Source organism: Protopterus annectens, chromosome 1.part0 (assembly GCF_019279795.1).
Source record: "Protopterus annectens isolate FY-2018-M chromosome 1.part0, PAN1.0, whole genome shotgun sequence".
NCBI lineage: Eukaryota > Metazoa > Chordata > Ceratodontiformes > Protopteridae > Protopterus > Protopterus annectens.
Genome location: NC_056725.1, coordinates 190,781,729 through 190,805,353, shown reverse-complemented (window position 1 = coordinate 190,805,353; position 23,625 = coordinate 190,781,729). Strand labels below are relative to the sequence as shown.

Here is a 23,625-nt window from a genome sequence, read left to right as displayed (position 1 = left end):
GTTGTCTTGCAGGTATGATGTATCGACAGAGACATCCTCCATTTTCATCTGCAGAAAATTATGTGATACTGGATGCCCTTATACTCAGCTATCACATCCTGCTGTCAAGGCGTCGCCCCAATCAAGAACAGTGGGCAGCATTGTGGTCCGACCTTATGAGGGCTGTGAATGATACTGGCCAACAGGACAGGACCTTTGAGCTGGTTCAACACCGGGCCACAGACATGGTCAATGCCACATGTCAAAGGGCAGCTGCAGTTGCCAGGGATCATGCTGCCACCAGTGGATGACGTGCAACACAACAACCACCCTCAGTCACAGAGGAATTTCTGGTGAACCTAGGATCAACCGACAGCTCCCAGCCAACTATCATGCCATATGTCCTGGAGGTGGGTGCCACAGCCTCTACATCAGAGGAGCATCCAAGTAAGCCACCTCTGTTCACCAGTATAACCCATTTGCAGTCATTGTGGCAGGCTCTGCAGACCAGTACATGCGTTTCAGATCTATCTGCATTGGAGGGGGGGTTGGCCTTTCACCACAGCTGTGCAAACATACTCAGAATGTAAGCAATATAGCCAGTATCACATTAGCTACTGTACATGTAGATATACGCACATATTACCTTGTAACACTGCAACATTTGGTGTTGCTGAAAATACCTCTCCCTCACCTTTTCACAGGTACACTAGGTGAGGCCGGAGTTCATGGTCCTGTACCTGGTATGTGTCATACTATTGTTTTGCCTGATCAGATATACCTTATGAATGTTAGGGGCTACCATTTTGCCTTTGGCACAAGTGTTCTGCTTAGCTAGAGTAGAATAATTGTATGTTCCATTTAGGAACAGTTAACTACAGTGCCTAGCCCAGGGAATGACAGGTGTATATTTGTACAAACATTAACATGTTTGCACTTACAGTAATGAGCAACTATGCAGCCTGCTATACATGAAGCAGTTACTCCAAGATGCCCATTCAAACACAATAGGAAGAAGCTATATACCTGAGGCAGTGGTACTACAACTGGCATATCATTGTCAAGATAGGTGTACTTGGTTTTATGTGTAGTTCTATCATATACACTTTTATATTGTATACCTCACAGATGTATTGAACTGGCAACGTTACCCGGATGTGGCTGACATACATGTTATACAGGGCCTGGGTTCTGTGTGTGTTGTTGTGGTTGTGTGTGTTTTGCAGGGGAACAGGGATGAGAATATGCGGGACATGTAATGCAGTTGTGGACCCTCATCTGTATGAGTCTGTGTGGATTACCAAACATAATAGTGCAGGTGGTAATGTACTGCTTTTGTCTTGCTTCTCACAGGTGAACAGGGGACTTGGAGTCTGTCCCCCTGACAACCTAATGTCACTGTCTCATTGAACTCTGATGATGATGGTGGCCATAGTGAGGCACAGGTGGGGTTGTCGGTGGCTGAATATGTCCCAGAGGTTGACATCCCTCTTCTGTCCCAATTGTCCCCGCACACAGTCAGTATGCCCACACATATCTAGTCACCAGAGGCCACAGATATTGGACAGTCAGAGGGTGGCAACATAGTACAAGACAGTATGAGAACTCTGGTGTCAGTGCATGTAGACACTGGCCATAGCCAGATAGCTGGTGAGGTCTCACACAGAGAGATTGACAGCGGTGCTCGAAGGAGGACTGCTGCCCATCCACTTCCTGTTGCAGGTATCACATCCCAGGTCACTCAATGCATGTTTCAGGCTGTCATTGAGGCACAAGCTGAATGCAACACCAGGTGGATGCTTAGGGTTATCGATGCAGCATAGTCTGACATCTGTGACTGCCTCCACTGCATTTGTGATGCCATGGAACATTTCACTGATGTAGTGGACAGACGGTGGGCTCAGACAGTGTCTGTCTTTGAGCACACATTGTCTGTGCTGGAACATGTGGTTTGGTTGGGCATCAGACATGTGGACGTAAGCCAGCAACACCAACTGCTGGTAGTCCACATGGCCATGCACAGTCACATTCCCATAGTGGCAGCACCTCCAGTGCTACAAAGAGAGGTGTGCTGTCCAGACCACAATGTCTCAGGCCATGGGCACGTGGTCCTGGTTTGTCCAGTGGGGGACACAAGCCCAGCAGATAGCAGTCACCATCAGGTACTAGGACTGCATCTGACCTTTGGCATGGTGCTGCCCATGCTACTCATGGAGGAGCCATTTCCCATGTTTGTGACTGGAGACAGTGAACTGTCCACTCTACCATGTATAGTCCATAGCTGTCCACCATACATACATGTAGGGCTAGCATGGAGCTTGACCATGTACACACACACACACACACACACACACACACACACACACACACACACACACACACACACACTCCAGCACCACTGTTACATGCAGGTCACCTACGGACACACACATCACCATTGCATGACCCATGTCACCAGCACCCATACTTGACTTACACACATGCTGTCAACTGTTTGGCACAGCCTAGGCCTCCAGCACCATCACACCACACCCTGTGCATGTGATGATACCTGTACAACATCCCTGCCGTCCATGCAATCGATGTGAGGACCTGCATATATGTGTTTGTTGCACAGGATGACCATATAACTTTATATGTGTTTGTGTAGTGCAGTAGTATCATGCCATGGCAGTTGTTGTAGCCCACAACAGGTACTGTATCCTGGCATGTGTCAGGAGTACACATCAAATGTTGTGTATCTTTGTTGCCTGATGATACACTGGTGGTAGTGTTACAGAATGACAGGTGTGTCACAGAGCTGTGTATGGTTTTGTCCCAGGAGTCTGAGTGGTGCAACTATGGACACATGGCGGAAATACAGTGGCACAGGATGGCAAGGCAGCACAGCAGAGATATGATGTCAACAAGATATGCCAGTATATGTGCATGGATCCTTAGGTGCATATGTGTAGGACATTGTGTCAGGGACAACGGGGACAGTCAGCATCATCATGCTTTCATACCCTGTGACACACACTACTATCCTTGATACATGTCACCTGGGTAGTCTGCACGTACAACTGTAGATGGAGGTGGACGAAAATTATGCTTATTTAGAGGAGGGCAGTTTAGGGCCAGCAGCTAGTCACAGGACCATAAAATGCATAACCAATGCACAGGAGTAGGCCACATAGGTATGTCTCTAGTCCTGTCAGGGGACATATTTACACACACACACAAGTTGGATGCTGTGAGAGTAGAACTCCTAACCGATCTAGTATTACACACTATAGCTTGCAGTATTTATTGCATGTGCCACACTGTTTATCTGCTACTACACTGTCAGCCAGTGCTGTTAAGGTGGATGACATCATCAGGCCTTGTAACAGAGGCCACTGTTGAGGCCAGCAGCTAGTCAGTGGGCATAAAATGCATAATCATCGCACAGTTACCCCATAGGGGCTTGTCTGAAGTGCTGGAAGGAGATATATTCACACACACACACACACACACACACACACACACACACACACACACACACACACACAGTAGGAGGCTGTGGGATTAGACCTCCTACCTATCTAGTATTACACACTATAGCTGGCAGTACTTATCACACATGCCACACTGTTTATCTGCTACTACACTGTCGGCTAGTGCTCTTAAGGTGCATGACATCAGCAGACCGTGTAGAGGAGGGAATATAGAGGCCAGCAGCCAGTCACAGGGTCAAAAATGCATACCACTACACAGAGACACCATATATGAGTGCATCCATAGTGCTGTGAGGGGATATGCTGATTCACACACACACACACACACACACACACACACACACACACACACACACACACACACACACACACACACACACACAGAGTTGGAGGATGTTAGATTAGAACCCTTACCTAACTAGTACTACACACTACAGCTTACATTAACTATTGCACATGCCACAGGTTATGTCTGTTGTATATGTTGCTGTAGGCACAGTACTTATGGAGTTCGCAAAGTGGCCTTGTGTTAGCATGTGTGGCCTTGCAGAGTGATACTGTTTTGTACTGATCTTGTATCCAGTGTCCTAGGGGTGGGATACCTGGTCATATCCCTGTTATGTATGGACACCTACCAGTCTGGCCATATGTGGCTGTTTGCAGTTTGATAGGCCAACATGTGGGTGGAACGATATGGCCTGCCCAAGGAGTGCATTGCACCCATTGTACATTATACCACCTGTGTACCTATGTCTTTCTGCAGGGTAATAGGCTGCAGGCTCAGGGGTCTGTGGGTGAGTGGATTATGTACTGTTGATGCCTTGGTGTTGTACCATCATATGCCTGTTGGGATGTGTATATGCAGATAACCCCAGCAGTCAGGGGTATGTGGGAACATTCGTATGTCCCCGCCCATATCTGTCACAATCTGTATAATAGAGTTGTTGCCTTAAATATAGTTGTGTGTGTCAGTAATGTAAATGTGTTCTGTAGTGTGGAGTCTAGGTATCATTGTATTTTATATACCTATATATATATATATATATATATATATATATATATATATATATATATATATATACACACACACACATCTTGGTATTTTGTATATACATATATATATATATATATATATATATATATATATATATATATATATATATACATATATATATATATATATATATATATATATATATATACATGTGTGCAACTTACTGATAGAGACACTAATCACACGTGAGGAGGATTGGGTGAGATAGATATGCATACGTGGCCGACATATGTCCACATAACAAGTCTTTGGGCAGATGAGGCAACAGACATGGGCTAAAGGTAGCTAAATGTAGGAGCATTCCCAGTGTGGCTGTCAGTACTTACAAGGTGACTCCAGGCCAGACTTACATGTACTCCAGTCTGAGATTTTGTGAACTGCAGCCATTTGGCTGCTAGACCTGTTTCCACAATCCAGCAACTCCCTGATGTTTTCTCCAAGGCATTCCCTGGCTGTTTGCTGACCATAATATGTGACCCATACCTATCAACTGTACAGATTGTAATGGAATGTGTAGAGTTTTGCATCCTATTTTTGGTATGTTTTACATAGCATTGTGATTTTCTGCCACATTGGGGCAAAACATTATAGACTGATGTTAGGATATGATGAGAGGAATTTGACTTACTGACTCCATGCACATCAGGGGATTCATGCTAATGCAAGGCCTGTTATTCTACCAACATTCCACACTTGTCTGGCAAATAGTTAATCCTTCTCCTTATAATTGGCCCTTTGTCCGACTATTGTTTAGGGCTTTGTCCAGATTCTCTGCTCTAAGAGGTTGAGAGGTATGATGTGACTGGGGTACATGCTGTGACATACTGATTGTACATGCTGTTGCAGAATGTCCAGCATTCTGCCCAATATGTCTGCTCTGTTCGTTATACAGTTGTGTTTATCTGGCAATATGCTATAAAATGCAGTACACTAAACTGTTGTGAGTACTGACAGTTATGTGATGACCTTTCCATATGGTAGCTAATCTGATCTGTAGGAACCTGCTAGCCACCTTTTAAGTTACTCAGAGTATGCATAATGTCAGTTGGTTTGGACCTCGGTCCCCCCATTTCATCTGGCTTTGTCCAGCTTTAATACAGTAACAGATCATGGTGTTATGACAGTCTGTGGGACCCCACCATATGAGTAACTCACTTGCAAAAGTTGTTGTAGCCAACTTCAAACCATCAGCACCATCAGCCACACTAATGTCCTTAGCCCAGTAAGCCACACGAGCCTCCAGAAAGTGAGGTTTAATTCCTTTCACTATCAACAGTCTACAGACATACACTGTGACCCCTGCGTTTTGTGGAAAATACAACATGTGGCCCTGTTCTTTGTGACAGCCCTGGAATTGTGTGGTCTGCTGATATATCCTTGCAAACATATTGTTACTGCAGTTGTATGGGAATACTGATGTGTTGGAGATAGGGGACTCTGGCATTGACAGTTATGCGTCTGTCCTATGACCCCACTGTTTGGCATTCCCCTTACATAATGCAGTGGGGTTTCCAGCCATGTGGCCTAATGCATATTATGGGGTACACAGTATTGGACAGAGTTCATTTTGTCCCAAGTAGTTGTTAGTTCTGTGCAATTAGCACAGTAGCCCACTCTATTCCCTTGCATACATGCAGCAGGTCCATACATATGCTACCATAGTCTAGTACCCCATACATTTGTTGTATAGGATAGTGGCTTACCTTGCTAACACAGCAGTTGAGAGATCTGTGCTTCAGAGCTGACACTCTCTGATACACACAGCACACAGCCAATACATGGTTAGGCACAGGTTGTGTGATCTGGCTGGCATCCATTTTACTATGAATGCAAGTCAGAGAAAGGTGTCAGCCCTTAGCACCCTAGGCTGTCAGTGCATGTGCTATGTGTTGTCTCTTGGCCAAAGCCAGGGCATACTGCATCTGCTTACAGGGATAGCCTCAGAGGATTCCTCCTCCAAGTCCCCCTGTGGGTGTGGCTGTGGGGACCTAGGCACTTGCGAGGGGCTGTGTATCCCTTTCCTCTAATGATCCTGCCACAGCTGTTTCTGCAGGATCATATTGTGTAGCATGGCACATACTGTGAACATCTGTGCACATGTGACTGGAGAGTACTGCAGGGCTCCACCAGAGATATCTAGGCACCAGAACTGTGACTTGAGCAGCCCAAACATATGCTCTATGATGTTCGTAGTTTGTGAATGTGCCTCATTATGGCATTCTTTGGTAGATGTGTGTGCATTTATTATAGGTGTCATCATCCATGGTTCCAGTGCGTAGCCATCATCCCCCAGTTGGTGGCCATACGGGATGTCCCTCCTGGCAAACATCTGATACAGCTGTGATGTGTGCCAGATATGGGAATCATGATAACTGCCATCACTGCCAGGACACACATTCATGATAATGCCCTGGGCATTACACATGACCTGGCAGTTGATGGAGTGATACCCCTTGTGGTTGACATAGACTCTACCCTCCTCACTGGGCGGTGCTTTGATGTGTACATGAGTGCAGTCTATGGCACCCAGTACCTCAGGGTAGTGTGCTACATGGTAGAAGAGTCACATACTGCTAGCCCTCTCTTCAGGGGTGCAGGGTAAATAAATGTTCTCACTGGTATGTATTATCATGGCATCCAGGAACTGGTGTAATACCATGGATGTTGATGCCTGTAAGACCCCCATCATGTCCCCAGTTGGTCTTTGGAAAGTACCTGTAGCTAGTAACCTAAGAGCTACACATTCCTTTGTTTCCACTGGGATGCTTCCCTCTGTTGGCTGTGGGTCTGAGTTAAAAGCGACAGAGCTCGAAGAGTTCTTGTAGTATGTCTCTATCCACCCTGTAGTGCTCTACAATCTCCAGCTCATGTAACTCCTGGAAGGTTACCCTGGGCCCGAACACTCTTCTCCTTGTCAATCTAGGCCTATTGTCAGCAGTAGCATCAGGACTAACCTCAGCATCTAGTACATACAGATCTAGCAGAGCTGAAGAAGCCCCTATCATTGCTTTAGTTAAAAATCCCACGTTTGTATTCCACTGGTGCAGATTATGGGGATGAAATCAGACTATAAGGTGTATGCAACTTTTCTAGTGCTCTGCTGTAGGTGTAGTCTGTGTGATTGGCTACCTATCATGCATTCCACCTGCAAAGTACATCGTTATCAGTGTTTTAATGGCCCAGTTTAAGTGGTACAGGGGACATCAGTAATTTATGTATGATTGGCTTTCCCAGGCAATTTTCTTTTTTTTTTTTTTTTTTCCCAACAGCCTTCTCTCCTAAGCACTGTGGCAAGGCACACAAATCCAACCCACAGATATAAACACTGCTCAGCACTCAATGGACACACTGCCATAGATGGGCATCCTCAGCACAGTGGCATGCCATGCAAACATGCTCAAATTAGCTAAAACACCTGCCCTGAAAATAAACAACACTTAGGTACTGGACACACACCCCTGCTCAGCTCAGTGGTGCGGCGAGCAAATAGGTGCTGCTGAGCTCCAGTATGCTTAAAGAAATACAAACACAAGGCCTTTTGATGTCAGCTATTCCTTCTGAGGACACTAACATGGTTCTGGGGCTACATGGATGTGATCTGTGAGCACAGATACCCATTTTTGCTATTCAGTAACCCCAGTTCATTTGCATACAGCTCTGTGCACACAACCAGGAAACTACACTATTCCAGACTCTGCCTCCTTAGCAACCACAGAGATCTACCATTATACATACTCCATGCATGGCTTTATAATGCATTCTTGTCACATATTTTATTTTTTATGTTTTTACACTTTTAAATATTTTCTTTTTGCATAACTGCATGTTTGTGCACTGCTACATGCCATGCAAACATAATATGGGTATTAAAAAAATTATTTTCCATTATTTTCCATTACCTTTTGGATATATAGGGCATAGTTTTGCACATATCTTTTATGGATACTTAGTATTATCGCAACCACATTTTAATGGTCACAAAATTTGCATACTACAAGTGAAACAAGGGCATTTAAGACTCAGAAAAGATCCTCAAAGTGTTTTCTACTGTTACATTACATTGCTTACCTAACAGGAGCACAGTAAGCTGTACACATACACAGGTAATTTATATCGCCAGTTACACAATGTTATCATATGCGATGTAGCAGTGCTGCCATTACCTGCTGTCATCGCAAGCAACTTCCAAAGCTGCCAGCAATCTTCCTTGTATTTTTTTCTCCTTTCAGCTTTACTGTTTACCTCAAGCAAGGCTGGCCACAACTCAGATGGCAGGAACCTAATTCAACATACCAACATTAATAGAGAACAGGCAAGGAAGCATGCATTGGCAAAGTAAGAGCCACACACACTTTCCTTGGGGTGCTGTCTTTGAAGGAGCTAAGTCTGAAAAGAAATGCATGCCGTTATTTACTGACAGCACTACTCGATGAGTTGGAACAGTTACTTTTCGTGAAGTCTGTCATCCCTTGTGCTCTGCATTTCTTTAATAATAAATCCCATTTGTTAAATCTGACCCATGCAAAAAAGGGACACTTTCTTAAACTTGCTCTTATACCCTTTTTACAACCTGCAGAAATCGGTGCGCATGATACCAGTCATGACAATTAAAGTGACGCAACTCAGGAAGAGGATGTTTTAAATTACTGATCTTCCTGAAGGTAATATACACTTTTTCACCTGCAATAAGGACTGCCAATAACACTTTACATTGTTGCATGCCCTCCTTTCACCCGAAGTAATCTATTTCCACAACCGCGAAAATGTGGCTGCGATAATACGTAAGTACCCTTTTATGTCCTTCTAACTGGGCTTTTACAGGCCCTGCTCACTTTTTTATCTCATGTACATGGACTTTTTCTGTGTACACTTTAGACACCAACATGGCAGGGTTGCCTATCTGCTTGCTGAATTGCTCCAACACCATCATTTTCATGCAATTCACCTGCTTATGAGGTGATTTGCATGCCACAGATACTTATTAAATATGGTAGAGGGATAAGAATGTAATACCATTATGTTGCACCATCTCAGTATCACTTGGAGTGTTCAGCTGCTTTAGCAGAGCAGTAAAGTCAATTTCTTGAAAATGTTCATCCTTAACCTCTAAAACTATTTCATCCCAGAGGTATGGAGAACAGCTGTGATCATTCTACCAATAAGCCTTTCTAGTCTTGTCTGCAAGACAATAGAGGACATCATCATATATCTCATTGAAGAAAATACTTGCAGCTTAAAACCCTTGATGTATACCATTTAGGGTTTGTGAGAAGCAGATATAGTCACTAAGGCCTTGGATGTATGTAAAGCTCTACACAAACCATGCCTTGATCTGTCCAAGACTGCTGGCAATTTCCCACACTCAGGTAATGTAGACAAACTAATGAAACTGAAAGCAAATCCATGTGTTTCTGCTGAACAGCAAACTGACAAACAGGCAGACCTATCAAATCAAGACTGGTAGCACACTCCCTCCATCAAAAGGTTTATCACCAGTGGGGTCCCACAGAATTCTGTAGTGGGTTGCTGTTATTTGGTATCCATTTCACTGATGTCCAAGCTGATGTCAGATGACTCCAAACTGGTAGACAGCAGCAACTCTGCAGGGGACTTCAGTATCTTACAGATGACTCTGTCTTGTACAAGCACATGGTGATAGGACCACGGTATAAAGTTAAATGTAGAAAAGTTCAGTATGTTGTTCTTTGGTAAACATAAGTACCATAACACCTACCACACAGAAGACATATCCATCAAAATTAATAGCTATTTGGGGCCTGGGTAATTTTATACACACTGAGTTCTCCGTCAACCACCATGCCTCAATGGTTGCTAGAAACTGTTTTTAGATACATACAGAGCTACTAAGCAGTGGGTCCACGGGACTGCTGAAGTTTTCTTAGCCCAGTTTCCACTTAACTCAGAGCAATTTGTGGTTAAGTGATCCTCTCTGAATCATACAGTAGTCTAATGCATGCTAAGGGAATCAAGCCCTAAACTATATGAAGTAGCTTGTTAGCAGCTCATAGCCTTAATCCTTTCTTTTTTTAATTTCTCCATATCTTTAGGATTTCTAATACCATGATAGGAATGGACCCCATTCCTAAGTCAAAGTATTTTTAAAGTTCATGAAATTAGTATTGTTTCAATCTTTGATATCAGCCAGAAGTGCTCTTCACAGCACCCACAATCTGCCCAATAATGATTCCTTCTGCACTTTGTACAGTTACATGTATTGGTAACACACCTAAATACGACTATAGACTCTTTTTTATAAGACCCATTGCTCCTACTACTATTGATATTTTATGACTTTGTGTTTCGCTGTACACAAGACACTGTAGTCACAGGGTGTAGTAATTTCAATGATCAATGTTACATTTGTCTTCTTTTCATGGACTACTATATCTGGCTTTCTCGCATCTATCTTTTAAATTGTTGTTAATGGGTGATCCCATGTGATGTAGACTTCATCATTTTCTATGATGCTTTGTGCTCATGTTTCCAGTGTTTTTCAGCTACTTCAGTATTATAATGTTTGCGCAATCCCCACTTCAACAGTCTTGCCACATGATTATGCCTTTCAGTATACAGTCCTTCTGCCATTAGTATGTCACAACCAGCAACAAGATGGGCAACTGTTTCCAATTCTGTTTTACACAATCCTACATTTGTCTGTTTCTCCCACATGTTCAATGGACTTTGCAAACCAAGGTATAAGTAGCCCACTATCTAGGGCTGCCAATATTAACTTTTCATGTTTTGGTTTGAATTCGCCTCTCCTTAACAATTCCTGTGTTCGATCCTGATAAACATCAGGTTCTTCCAGGAGTTTTTTGTTCTTGCAACTATATTTATGCATTTTCCACATTTCTTCCCTTCTCATCTGATCCTTCACCTTATATTCTTTCTTTTGTTTTTTGGCGCATTCAGTTGCTGCCTGATTTTTATCTACTTCTAGTTTGATTTTCATTCCCAATTGATGCTGATATCCTTCTGCTAAACTTGGAAGGGAAGTCTTCTTACATTTATTCTCCTCATGTTTTAAAAATGTCATTATATTCGAGACTTGTGAGGTCAGCAGATATGTATGCAGTCGCACGATTGCAGATCTATACATGTAATCAATTTCGAGGAGGCCTATACCTCCTTTAGAACGGGGAATATATAATCTTGGTATCCACTGATTTTTATAAATCATTTGAGGAGCATGAAGCATCCTTTTTGTTTTTCTCTCTAATCTGTTCAACACCTTTTGGGGCCAGTCAATCACTCTAAAACTGCAAGTTAGGACAGGAAGAACAAATTGGTTTATAGCTTGAATTTTGTTCTTAGATGTCAATGCTGTTTTCAGGATTAATGTAAGTCTTCAAAAATATTCCTAAGTTTTATTCACATTTGTTCATGTTTTATTGTTGATCCTGCATCAATTCTCAAACATTTATACACTCCCTCTTGTTCAAGTCCTTTCATATCATATTCTTGTCCCAAACTGATGTTTTCTTGGTGCTGCAGCTTTCCTGCTTTAAAGGTTGCTTTTGTACATTTATCAAGACCAAATGACATTTTTATATCATCTGAAAAAGTTTTGACTACTTACAGTTGTGTTTTCAGTTCCTCATCCGATGAGCTATATAGTTTTAAATCATCTGCAAAGAGAAGGTGAGAAGTCTTTACACTTTGTTGCTTTCTGGGAGCAAAATTATAGCGATGACCTAATCTGTTAAGCAGGCAGCTTAGTGGGTTAAGAACAAGGCAAAAGAGCAGCAGTGACAGGGAGTCACCCTGGAATATCCTCCTTTGGATTTTTATCCCTGGAATAATAATTTGCCCTTTATCATAGCTTAACTGCAAAGTGGTTTGCCAGTGTTTCACGTTTGTTGAGATGTAGTTTATCATTGTAGGGTGTATCTACTCTTTTATCCAGGAATGTGGGATACTGTCAAATGATTTTTTGTACTCAATCCATGCCATACTTATATTCTTCCCCTTTTTACAGTTCTCCACTATGACTTTATTTAACAACAAATGATCCTTTGTTCCATATGACTTTCTTTTATTGCCCTTTTGTTCTATTGTCATAATTGAGTTTTTTTTTAAATGACTATAAACTCTGTCTGCATCAATTCCACTATATAGTTTATACATCGTCTGAAGGAAAGTTATTGGTCTATAATTTTTAGGGTAGCTTGCAGGTTCACTCTTAAGTAGGAGCATTGTTTTGCCTGTTGCTAGCCAGGTTGGTGTCTTTTTGGGGTGTGCATGTAAATAGTTCTTACTCATAGCTAAATCTTCATTCAAAGAGGTTAATACTTTTAAACAGAAGTTAGGTACTGCATCTGGGCCTGAGGTTTTCCAATTAGAGGCTTTTCTTAACTCTGTTTCAATCTCTCTGGCCGATACTTCATCCCATTTCATATCCTGTACCTTTGAACTTCTTATTCTTCCTTTAACTTCCTCTATCCATTTAGTATCTTTATGCTCCACAGTATCTTCATAGATATATCTCCAAAATGTATTTATTCCTTCTTTTTTGGTGGTTTTTCAATTTCTTTTACCTTGTTTCCCCGTTCTCTATAAAACTTTTTTGGTCATCAATAAATTGCTTATTTTGTACTTTTCCTTTATATTTATCTGTGTACTTTCTAAGTTTAACAAAGTACTGCAGCAAAATTTGGATAAAGAGATCACAATAAAACAGTTTACAGGAATTGCCAGGCTTGTTGAATTTTTGACTGCATGTTTATCCTAATAGGCAGATTATTCATGCAGAGGCTAACAGCAAAAGGGGCAGGGTATTCAAATCACATCCTAGATCATGGTTACTCAAATCACATCCTAGATCTGGAACATGAGTGTCATAAAATTTGATCTAGGAGTGTGAAGGACATTTGAGGAATTTAGTGGGACAGCACTACAACACCAGGTTAGCATGCATGAAGAAGAATAAGAAATATAAATACATATCGATTAACTGCCCCGAGCATAACTATAACTGTTTAGAAATTGTATATTCCATCTAACAATGTTACAGATATATTATGATTACTGTGTGAAAGGCCTCAGTGAGACCAATGACTGGTGACAGAACCATGGCCTTAAGCTTAATGCCAAAACGTGTGTCATCATCACCCTTGGGAAAAACCCATTTCCCTTGCATTACCACATTAATGGCAGTCCACTGAACACAGAAGGCTTTATAAGAGATCTAGGAACACAAGTTGACAGCAACCTCTCTTTTGTCCGCCACATTGCCACTGTGGTCAGAAAGACCTTCTATGTGGCACATAATTACTAAAGGTTTTTCATCCAGGAAGAAAGAGGTCATTGTCTCCCTCTGCTCTTCCCTCTAGCCCATAGGATTACCCTGGCATCATGTCACCCGACCTTAGTTCCCAGTGCCTCTGTCAAGTAAAAACACTGGAGTGATCCCCGGGGTGAATTTTCTATTTCCCATCCACTCATCAAGATTTCTCTTGATGAGGGCCAGTGAGGCGCTCCGCTTGACATGTATGGGAAGTCTATTCCATAATATTTGGGGCAAATTCTTCAATGAGGATAAAAAGAAGCCATCATATAGGATTAAAATCAGCCTTACACCAAAATATTTCATGCTTCTTCACTTTTTAATAAGCCTCTCTCTTGTGCAATGCCTACTTATTCATTGTGGGAAAACTGCAATAAATCCAAGTCCAGGTATGCAGACCCTTTTTCACCTACTACCCTGGCAAACTAAGGAGCAAATATTAAGAGCAGCAGCACCTTCCTCCACCAAGCACAATCTACATGTAATCAGAAAAAAAAACAGGGAAAGTCTTCAGACTGATACAGCAGTTTATTTCAGTTCTGGCTCAGGGTGGTTGTTGATGCACTCTGACCTTTCCACAATTTGTCTGATTGTGTTTGGCTTTGGAGGAGCTACTGTACCTCATATGTACTCTATAGGGATATTGGTATGTAAGTGAAAACAAATCTGTGGAATACCCTGTTTGCCAGGCAAAATGTAAAGTACAGCTGCACTTTCTTTGATCTCAGTCATCTGTTTGAGTAAGATTCTTACTTGTATGAGGGCGAGATGAAGTTTCAAAACACTGGCCGGTTCACAGCTGCTTCAGCAGCTTAATACTACAGCATTCAGAATGGTGATTGGAAGAGTCTTGTCTTTGACTCCTGTTTGTATCATGCAATTCTTTAATGCTGGGCTCCTATACATTAATGACAGCCTGTGCTTCCAAAACCTTCTAACTGATACAGCAGCTTATCTGAGCTCTGGTTGATGACTTCTAATTCTCTCTCTGTATGTATGTATGTATGTATGTCTGTACATATACATATATATATATGTGTGTGTGTGTGTGGAATTCTTAAGCTAAAAAGTTGACATAAAATAGTCGACAAAATAATATTGACAACATTATTTGCATGCTCTGACAAACTCAGAGCACACAAATAAAAAAATAATATATATTTTTTTCATTTGGAGTACTTGTTTTTTTTGATATTGTATTTGTGTTAGATCAGTATAACTCCATGGTTTGGGAATATACCCTTTCCCCTGTATTGTGTAATCTCTGAGTTGGTATATTTAATTAGCAAGGGGCACATTCCCCACATAGGAGGAGCAGAGGGTTTGCCTGTCAGCAAAAAATGTCGTGCTCTGTCTGCAAGGTTAGAGATTTTGTGTAGGTAGATTGAAATATTGCTGTCGATATTATTTGGTTAACTTTTCTCATGTTTACTTATATATGTTTCTGAAGTACAGACAAACTATCCACTTATGCTATGCTGACGAGGTCAAAAAAATGCCAAAACATGCATGCCCACAGCTAGTGGGCTTTGACTTTACTGATCTGAATATAAACAAAAACATTTAAAAAGTAAAAAAAAGTCATGGACATTTAGAAGCCATGTAGCTGAAACACTTGATGCCTTTGAGGGGTCATTTGTGTATATCCCATGGGCCTCCATTACAGGAGGTTTAAGGTATCATATAGTGAAAACTCTAGCTTGCAGTTTTTATTGAATGGTTTGTCTGTGTTTTTATCCTTTCATTTATATATATATATATATATATATATATATATATATATATATATATATATATACACACACACACACACACACACACACACACACACATACATATATTTATTTATTTATTTTACCCTTTCATTTATGTATCTCTCTCTCTCTCTCTCTCTCTCTATATATATATATATATATATGTGTGTGTGTGTGTGTGTGTGTGTGTGTGTGTGTGTGTGTGTGTGTGTGTGTGTGTGTGTGTGTGTGTGTGTGCACGTGCATGCACCTATGCCTGCATATACAAAATCCATTTTCTAATTATGTTATCATGAGGCACTAATTCTGAATTATAGCACAAACATCAAACATATATAGACCATATAAGGAATGTTGACTTGCAGGTGAACTATTTCTTTGTACTGCAGTCTGTACAGTTGGTTCTTTGACATCTGCACATTTTGACCTGGTATAGCCTCATATCAATGGTTCCAGAATGGTTGCATGCAGTCACTATTTATGAAGTTCAAATGCAGTCTTACTACTGCAAAACATGAAATTGCTTATCAGAGATCAAAAGAAAGTAAATCTGTCTGACTGAAATGTTACAGTTGTCACATTTATGAGGTGTAGTAAAAGAATATAAAATAATGTACCTATATTACTGAAGTTTTGGATGACTATGCTAAAAACTAAATGCATAATTAAATGTTCATAACATCAGGGGTCTCCAGTAGTTTGTATCAAATTCCCTGCACAATATTACTTTTCTGATTCTGCTTAATGCACAAAGTAGTAAAGCTTACTGTGTTTTGCTCGGATATTATATTTCTACCTACCTATCTTTTCTTTTGAGTTGAAATAACGCATCTTATTTGATCATCGTATTCACGTTGTACCCAGAAGAAAAAATGGTGATATTGTAAGCCTTAGATTAAGATATTGATATTTGCTGAACATATGAAGCAAACTTGCAAAATTAAATTCTCACACATAACTGATGACTTTCTTTGTTCTTACAGCATCTAAGTCACACTCGGAGAAAAAGCTGTACTATGTAACTGTCATTGTTCATGTGTTAAGGACTCAAAAAATGGATGCTGAAATTTGGCACTGTTCCAAACATTAAAAGGTGTCCATGTGCTGGATCTCAACTGAATTGCTTAATAAAATGTCCAAACCAAAGGGTAAAAAAGGTCACACAGACATATACAATGCAGACTCCAGCTTAGCTGGGTCTTTCTTGAGTGTTTGCATAATATAATCATATTCAGCTAGAATCATGTTTAAAGCCATATGTAATGCCTATCCCCACTTTACATCCAATCTGGCAGGAGTGAAGGGATGTGTATAGTCTGTGGAAAGTAATGACCTTGCGAATCCAGTGGGTAAGTATGGATAAAGAAGGAAGTGGGCTGGCAAGTTGGAGTGGGATAATGAGTGTTCAGGGAAAGGAAAACATGAGTATGAGTGGACCATTCTCCGCACTGCAGAAAACAATCACTGTAGATAACATTCCTTGTTAAACAGTATCACAGATTTGTGGGTTGGGGAGGCGCCGATGTGCTGTGACTAACTTTAATAAAATAACCTGGGTTTGATGAGGTGGGGGTAGTCAGCAGCAGCTCAGGGGCACAGGACAAGAAAGGAGAACCAGCTTAAGTTTGAAGTATTGTCTGTTTTGCATGGCCTGTTATTGCTCTGCTCCACACCAGGGACTTCACACCATCATCAGTAATGCAAAAACAGGATGTGCTTCTGAGTGGATGGAGAATGATGTTTATGGCTGAGAAAACCCTTAAAGGTTGAAACTTTAAATCTTACATGTTCAGCATCTAAAAGCATGCCTATTCAGAATGAGGTGAACTGCTCGCTTCCTTTACCTTTCAGACAGTTCCTAAGATACTTACACTCAAAAATGCAGTTGTTATTTCTACAGCACTACTAATCCTGTATTCCAGTTAACTGTTTTGACTTTAAGCTAAATCAGTAATTGGCTAAGCTTAAAATGGCTCGAAAGGGCAGTTAGCTTAGTACTAACCTATAACCTATATATATATATATATATATATATATATATATATATATATATATATATATATATATACATATATAAAATTTCGAAATTCCACAATCCCGACATTCGAAACACTGATGCTCAGAACCTCGAGATTGTGGAATTTCTAAATTAAAAAAAAAAAACAAACAAAAATACATCAAAAACACATGTTTGCAGGCAGAAAATCTCCCCCCTGCACCCCCCACACCCCCTGTAACTTAAATATACTAACTCCGAGGTCGCACTGCACTGAAGAAAACAGTAATGTTCCTGTTCTGCACTGTATGGTGATCTCCTTTTACAGGTTTTGAGATTCCACAATCTCGAGGTTCTGAGCATCAGTATTTTGAACATCGGGAATGTGGAATTTCGAAATTCTATAGTGGACACATATATAGATAGATAACTATATAAATATAAACTTCTTAAATTGTTATTTTGCATGTTTCCTCAGACTGCTCTTCTTCTTCTCTATGCTTTTGATCTTCTGTGCACTTGTAGATGTAACCTTGCACCATTTCTTCCTTATCCCCTTGCGGTCTAGTGACCATATTTTCCTGGTAGGCAGGTGTGGTGTCATGTCTTCTGGACTTCCTCCCTTGACCCACTGCACACGAGCAGTAGGTCTTTGAATATCTGCTGTTCATAGGCAGAAGGTTCACAAAACTGCCATTTTTGGTAATTAAAAAGTATAAACTTCAAACGTGCAGAGTGTATAAGGAACACTGACTTGCAGGTGCAATATTCTTTTGTACTTCATTGTGGACAGTAAAATTACTGAGTAAGCACTAAGTTTTGTCTCAGTGAGCACAGCTCTCTCTGGGGTTAGAGTCTGGTATATTGGTTAAAGTGTTTACCTAACAGACACAATGTACATGGTTTGATTATCACCCTTGGTGAGGCTTAAAATGGCCCACAAAGGCAGACAGCTTAGTACTTAACTATGATTAAATGTATGTATATGTATGTATGTATGTATGTATATATATATATATATATATATATATATATATATATATATATATATGTGTGTGTGTGTGTGTGTGTGTGTATACAAATATATATATATATATATATATATATATATATATATATATATATATATATATATATTTATATAAAATGTATTTGTGTGTGTGTTTTTTGCACTAATTTTACTCATTAAATTGCAGTTGTGCAATAGCACACCATCCACATGCTCACCTAGAACTTAGTGCCTTGGCAGCAGAAAGGGACGGAGCTACAGAACTTACACCCCTCTTATCTGAATTGGTGTAGTTGTTAAAGTCTTGACTGTGCAGTCTACCTGGAAGCAAGTCAGAGGGTGATATGAAACAGAACATTGTTCTAATTTTGCACATTGTGTTTATTATGAAGGTTATGTGTTCCTCACTCCTGTCTTTACCCTTCTTCCTCCCTATTAAATTATTTATATACATGCACAATTAAACTGAAATACTGGATTTCTTCATCTGACAATTACAAAGTTTATCAGTTTTATAAAAATGTATGAAAGGAGCTAGTTATACAATCATACATCTAGCTTACGGAACATGCTATACAAATGACTGAAACTTGCATCATTAATGCAGCTTTCTTCATTAGTGCTTATTACTTCTGGTGTTAGCAGGCCTGCAAAGTAGAGTGCTGTAAATGCGTAACTGTGTATTGCAGACTACAAAAGTAGTTACTGTACTTGGTAAAATTTTGAACACATAAATTGCTCTATTTCCACATGTTAAACACTGGTGCTTATCTACGTACCCTTGTTATGCCACCAATAATGTTAACGGTGTGAAGGGTCAGCAGTCCATCAATGTATATAGCAGTCACTCGTTCAAGAGGTATACGGTGTGAGTACCCATAGAAGTGTGACCCATTGACAAACACCTGGAAGGCAAGAACAGCACCACATGAACATGGGGTCTAGCCTCAATTACTATCTCATGAATAAAACAACAATTACTTTTGATAGATAATATTTCTGTTAGGTAACTACTTCATCATTGTAAAGTATTCTGTAACTCAATCGACCTTCTGGAAACACATAGTTCATACAGAAAAATGCATTAGCCGATGTTTAACTTCCTTGAGCTGCAACACATTATTCCTGTGATTATTTGAATACAAAAGTCTGAAGTTTCACTTGATAGGCTCACTAGCACAGAAAACTCTTTCCCCCACAATTCTTAACAATGTCATTATGCCCATCCCACACTACATGTAATCTACCACCACTGGTCCATAACATGCTGTAAGTATCTACATGTAGGTCATGCAACGCCAAACATACACTTTATGAAAAAAAATCACTCAGCTTCCCTGGGATATGTCTTAAAAATGACTGCTACATTTATTACTCTCACCTCGTAAATGTCAAGCTTCACTTTGACTAAGACCACAAAATCTTGCCCCTTTCTGAAGGGCATTTCCATCTTTTGCTCCTTATTGCCCCAGGAGCCTCCTTGGCGAGTATTGAAGATCACCGCATTGTTTTCTTCATAACAAGGATTAATACGCAAAGCAATGTCTTGGCTTTCACCACAAGTAAGGTTTATCTGAAGCCTAGAAAAATCATAAAAGAACAGCATTCATCCCACCACATCTTGTTTTGTTGCAAGAATTATGTTGTTTGTATTTAACCATTTATTACTCTAGTGAAAAAGGTGGTTTCCTCGGGAATGTCACTGCACAGCAGGAGAGGATGTAGGCAACACTGTGCATATTTGCATGGACCAACTTTATTAATTAGGTGTAACTTAGGTTTTTGACACTTACTGATCTGCTGTCAAAATAGTGTTACGAAGAGAAAAGCTGCATTTACCACCTCTCATTTGGTATTCAGTTTACTGCTTAGACACCCCCTAGTTACAAAACTATTGCAAGGATGGTATTACAGACTGCACATTAATACCCTATAGCTTGCATCATGACTAAGTTGTTTAGACAAAGCAACATATTCTGAATATGAAATAACTTTCCTTCCGGATTTTGGCCATTAGTTATATAACATAAAAACGTATCCAACACTGAGTCTCTCCTTTACATATTCAACTTGTGAGCAATGCAAAATTGATAGGAGTGCTGCAGTCAGAAATTTAGAAATGACCATGAACATTGTTGGAGCTCTAGGAATCCATAAAGTCAATATTGTGAATTAAATCATATAAAAAACTGTATATGAAAAACAATGTACTAAATGGATTTTCACTATAATCTCATCTAAGTGATTTGGCAATCATAAAACTATTCATACCCCTATCAAGCTATATGGATTATCATAATTAATGCATATAACCACAATAACAGATTAAAGAGTTAAAAGAACTGAAAGTGGAATCTTTAGAAAACAGAAGGAACAAATGAAAGGAATTCAGAAAGCAGGGATTGAGCACTTTATGTAATGGAGTAAATGACAAGTAAAAAAAAAAACTCCGTACAAAGAGGCGAATGGTGGATGTCTTCAAATTCAACGTATTTAATCCAAGATATACAAAAAAATAAAAACACTTTAAACCACTTTAAAATTATATAAATGGTAAGCGCTTTCGTCCCGATTTTATATTACAGGGAACATCATCAGATCTGATGAAGTTCCTTGTAATTTAAAATTGGGACGAAAGCGCTTATCGTTTATATAATTTTAAAGTGGTTTAAAGTGTTTTTATTTTTTGTATATCTTAGATTAAATACATTGAATTTGAAAACATCCAGCGTTCGTCTATTTGTACAGAGTTGTCTTGGATATTTTCTTCTTGGTTCGAAGTATAAAAATAAAAGAAAGAAAACATATATGTAATGTATAATGCATGACAAAATGTTTAGAGCATTCATCCCACCACAGCTTGTTTGTTTTCTTTTCTATTAATGTATGCATGACTGAGCTCTTGAACTGTTTCTAAGGCAGGTATGTCCCTAGCTCTTCACCTAGGTTGATGCCTTATTACAAACCGAAAATGAATGACTTCAATAATCGGCTTAGTTTCTGGTGTCATTCTAAGGGGATCCAATATCTGTCAGCCTGGGATGACATGATCACCAGACCTTGATGCTTTGCCAGAGTTGGTCTTCATCTGTCACCCCTGGGATTTCGGCTACTGGCTAAGGCTCCTGCCACCCCCATAGTGACTTTTTAGGCAGTGTCTCAAGGACAAAATTCCTTATGTAAAAACTCCATCTAAAAACAACCTCAAGGTTATGCTGCTAAACTCTAAGAGCCTCAACATGAAACTGCACTCACTAGAAGCAGTCCTCACCTTGGAAGACGCAGACATTTGTGCAGTCATGGAGACCTGGTTCATGGCTGTGCAAAGCACCCGAGCCATACTGGGTTACACCTCCTTCCACACATTCAGAACACAAACCGAAAGCATGAAAACTAAAGGAGGAGGTGTATCAGTTTTCATTAAAGATAAATGCACCTCCAAGTTGGTCAAACAGCATGATTCCTTGGAGATACTTGATAGTTGCTATTAACTGTTGGTAGGACACCTATTCAAGTCATTGACAGCTACAGGACCACCTCCATGAATCAGAACACCCACTCTTCCTATTTGGATCTACTTGAGTCTATCAAGATACAGCCAAACATCATGGTTTTGGGTGACTTTAACTACCCATCCATTGATTGGGCAAATCCCTCATGCTCAAACTCACTTGCCCAAAGGTTCCTCGACTTTGTTAACTCCAATGTTCTGGACCAGCTAGTTGACACCCCCACAACAGGTGCCGACATCCTGGATCTGGTGCTTACAAATATGGGGGAACCACTGTAGCACCCCCACTGTGAAGTCTTCCCTGGGGAGATATGACCCCAAATCAGTCTCATTTGAAGTCACTATCATATCTGACCTGCCCCCCCAGCAACAACTAAAACTAAAAAAAAACTTTTCCAAAGCACATTATATCCTCTCACAAGATGGTATAAATAGCTTCTCTGCACCTCCCCCTCAGACGGAACTGGCATCTATGCAGAGTTCTACACCAGTGCTTTATACAAACACCTGTATAACTGCATTGACTTGGCTGTACCTGATAGGACCAAAACAAGCTCCTCAAGGAAGAGCAAACCTGCCTAGTGGACAATTGCCATTAACAGGCTTTACAGTAAGAGGAAGCAGGAGCAGCCTTAAGTCAACTGGTGCCCTAGGCAAAAGGGCTCCACGGCACCCCATACCACACCACCCGGTGCCCCCATCCTGGTCTACCTACATTAAATAAATACTGGAAAAGCGCCCTGCTAGAGCACTGCCCTAGGCAGCCGCCTAGTTGGCCTATGCCTAAGGCCGGCAATGAGAGGAAGAAATTGCTATCTAAGATTAAGAGGGAGTGAGCCTTAAACTGAAAACGCTCCTTCATCAGCTTAAATAAATGAATAAGACTTTTTGTGAAGTCCTCCAAAGCAAACTATGAATCCAAATTAGCTTCCTCAACTAAAGACAACCATAAGGTATTCTTTAGTTACATCTGTAACCTAAAAGGAAAGGCCCAGATTTGTGTCAATCTGGTAGTTAATGATACCACATATACTGAGCCTGTGGAAATAGCTAACCAGTTGGCCAACAGGTTCTATGAAAATTTCACTCCCTTGTCCCTGTCACACGTACCCCATGACATCCCTGCCACCTGTCCCCTACCTTGTATCTCTAAAGAGCAGATCATTAGTCCAGGAACACAGCATCTATGGAACATGATAACATCCCAGGATGCATCCTACATGGGCTGCAACAAGAATTAGCAACACTGTTGGGTACTCTTTTCAATTATAGTCTAAGCGCTGGCTACATCCAAGCTGAATGGAAAATGACCACCATTATTCCCTTGCACAAGGATGGTGCTTCCACTGACCTTGGGAGATATAGACCCATCAGCCTGACTAGTCTTATCTGCAAGGCCATGGAGTGAATCATCATGGACCTTATCAACAAATAATCTCCAAACGCTTGATCCTACTCAGTTTGAATTTGTCAAAGGGGGATCATGCCTGTTAAACCTGATGGAATTCTTTGCGACAGTCACCAAGGCCCTGGATGAGG

The 23,625-nt window shown here is 40.5% G+C and overlaps 1 protein-coding gene across 1 annotated transcript in view; it reads right to left on the bottom strand.

The window, feature by feature from the left end:
* Positions 1 to 23,625, bottom strand: part of LOC122796818 (galectin-6-like) — a 332,787-nt gene that overhangs the window by 177,080 nt on the left and 132,082 nt on the right. The window contains exons 9-10 of the mRNA XM_044065917.1: positions 19,957 to 20,155; positions 19,355 to 19,480 (exon numbers count right to left, since the gene is read on the bottom strand). Of these exons, the coding sequence (XP_043921852.1) occupies positions 19,355 to 19,480; positions 19,957 to 20,155 (325 nt within the window). The remainder of the gene's footprint in view (positions 1 to 19,354; positions 19,481 to 19,956; positions 20,156 to 23,625) is intronic.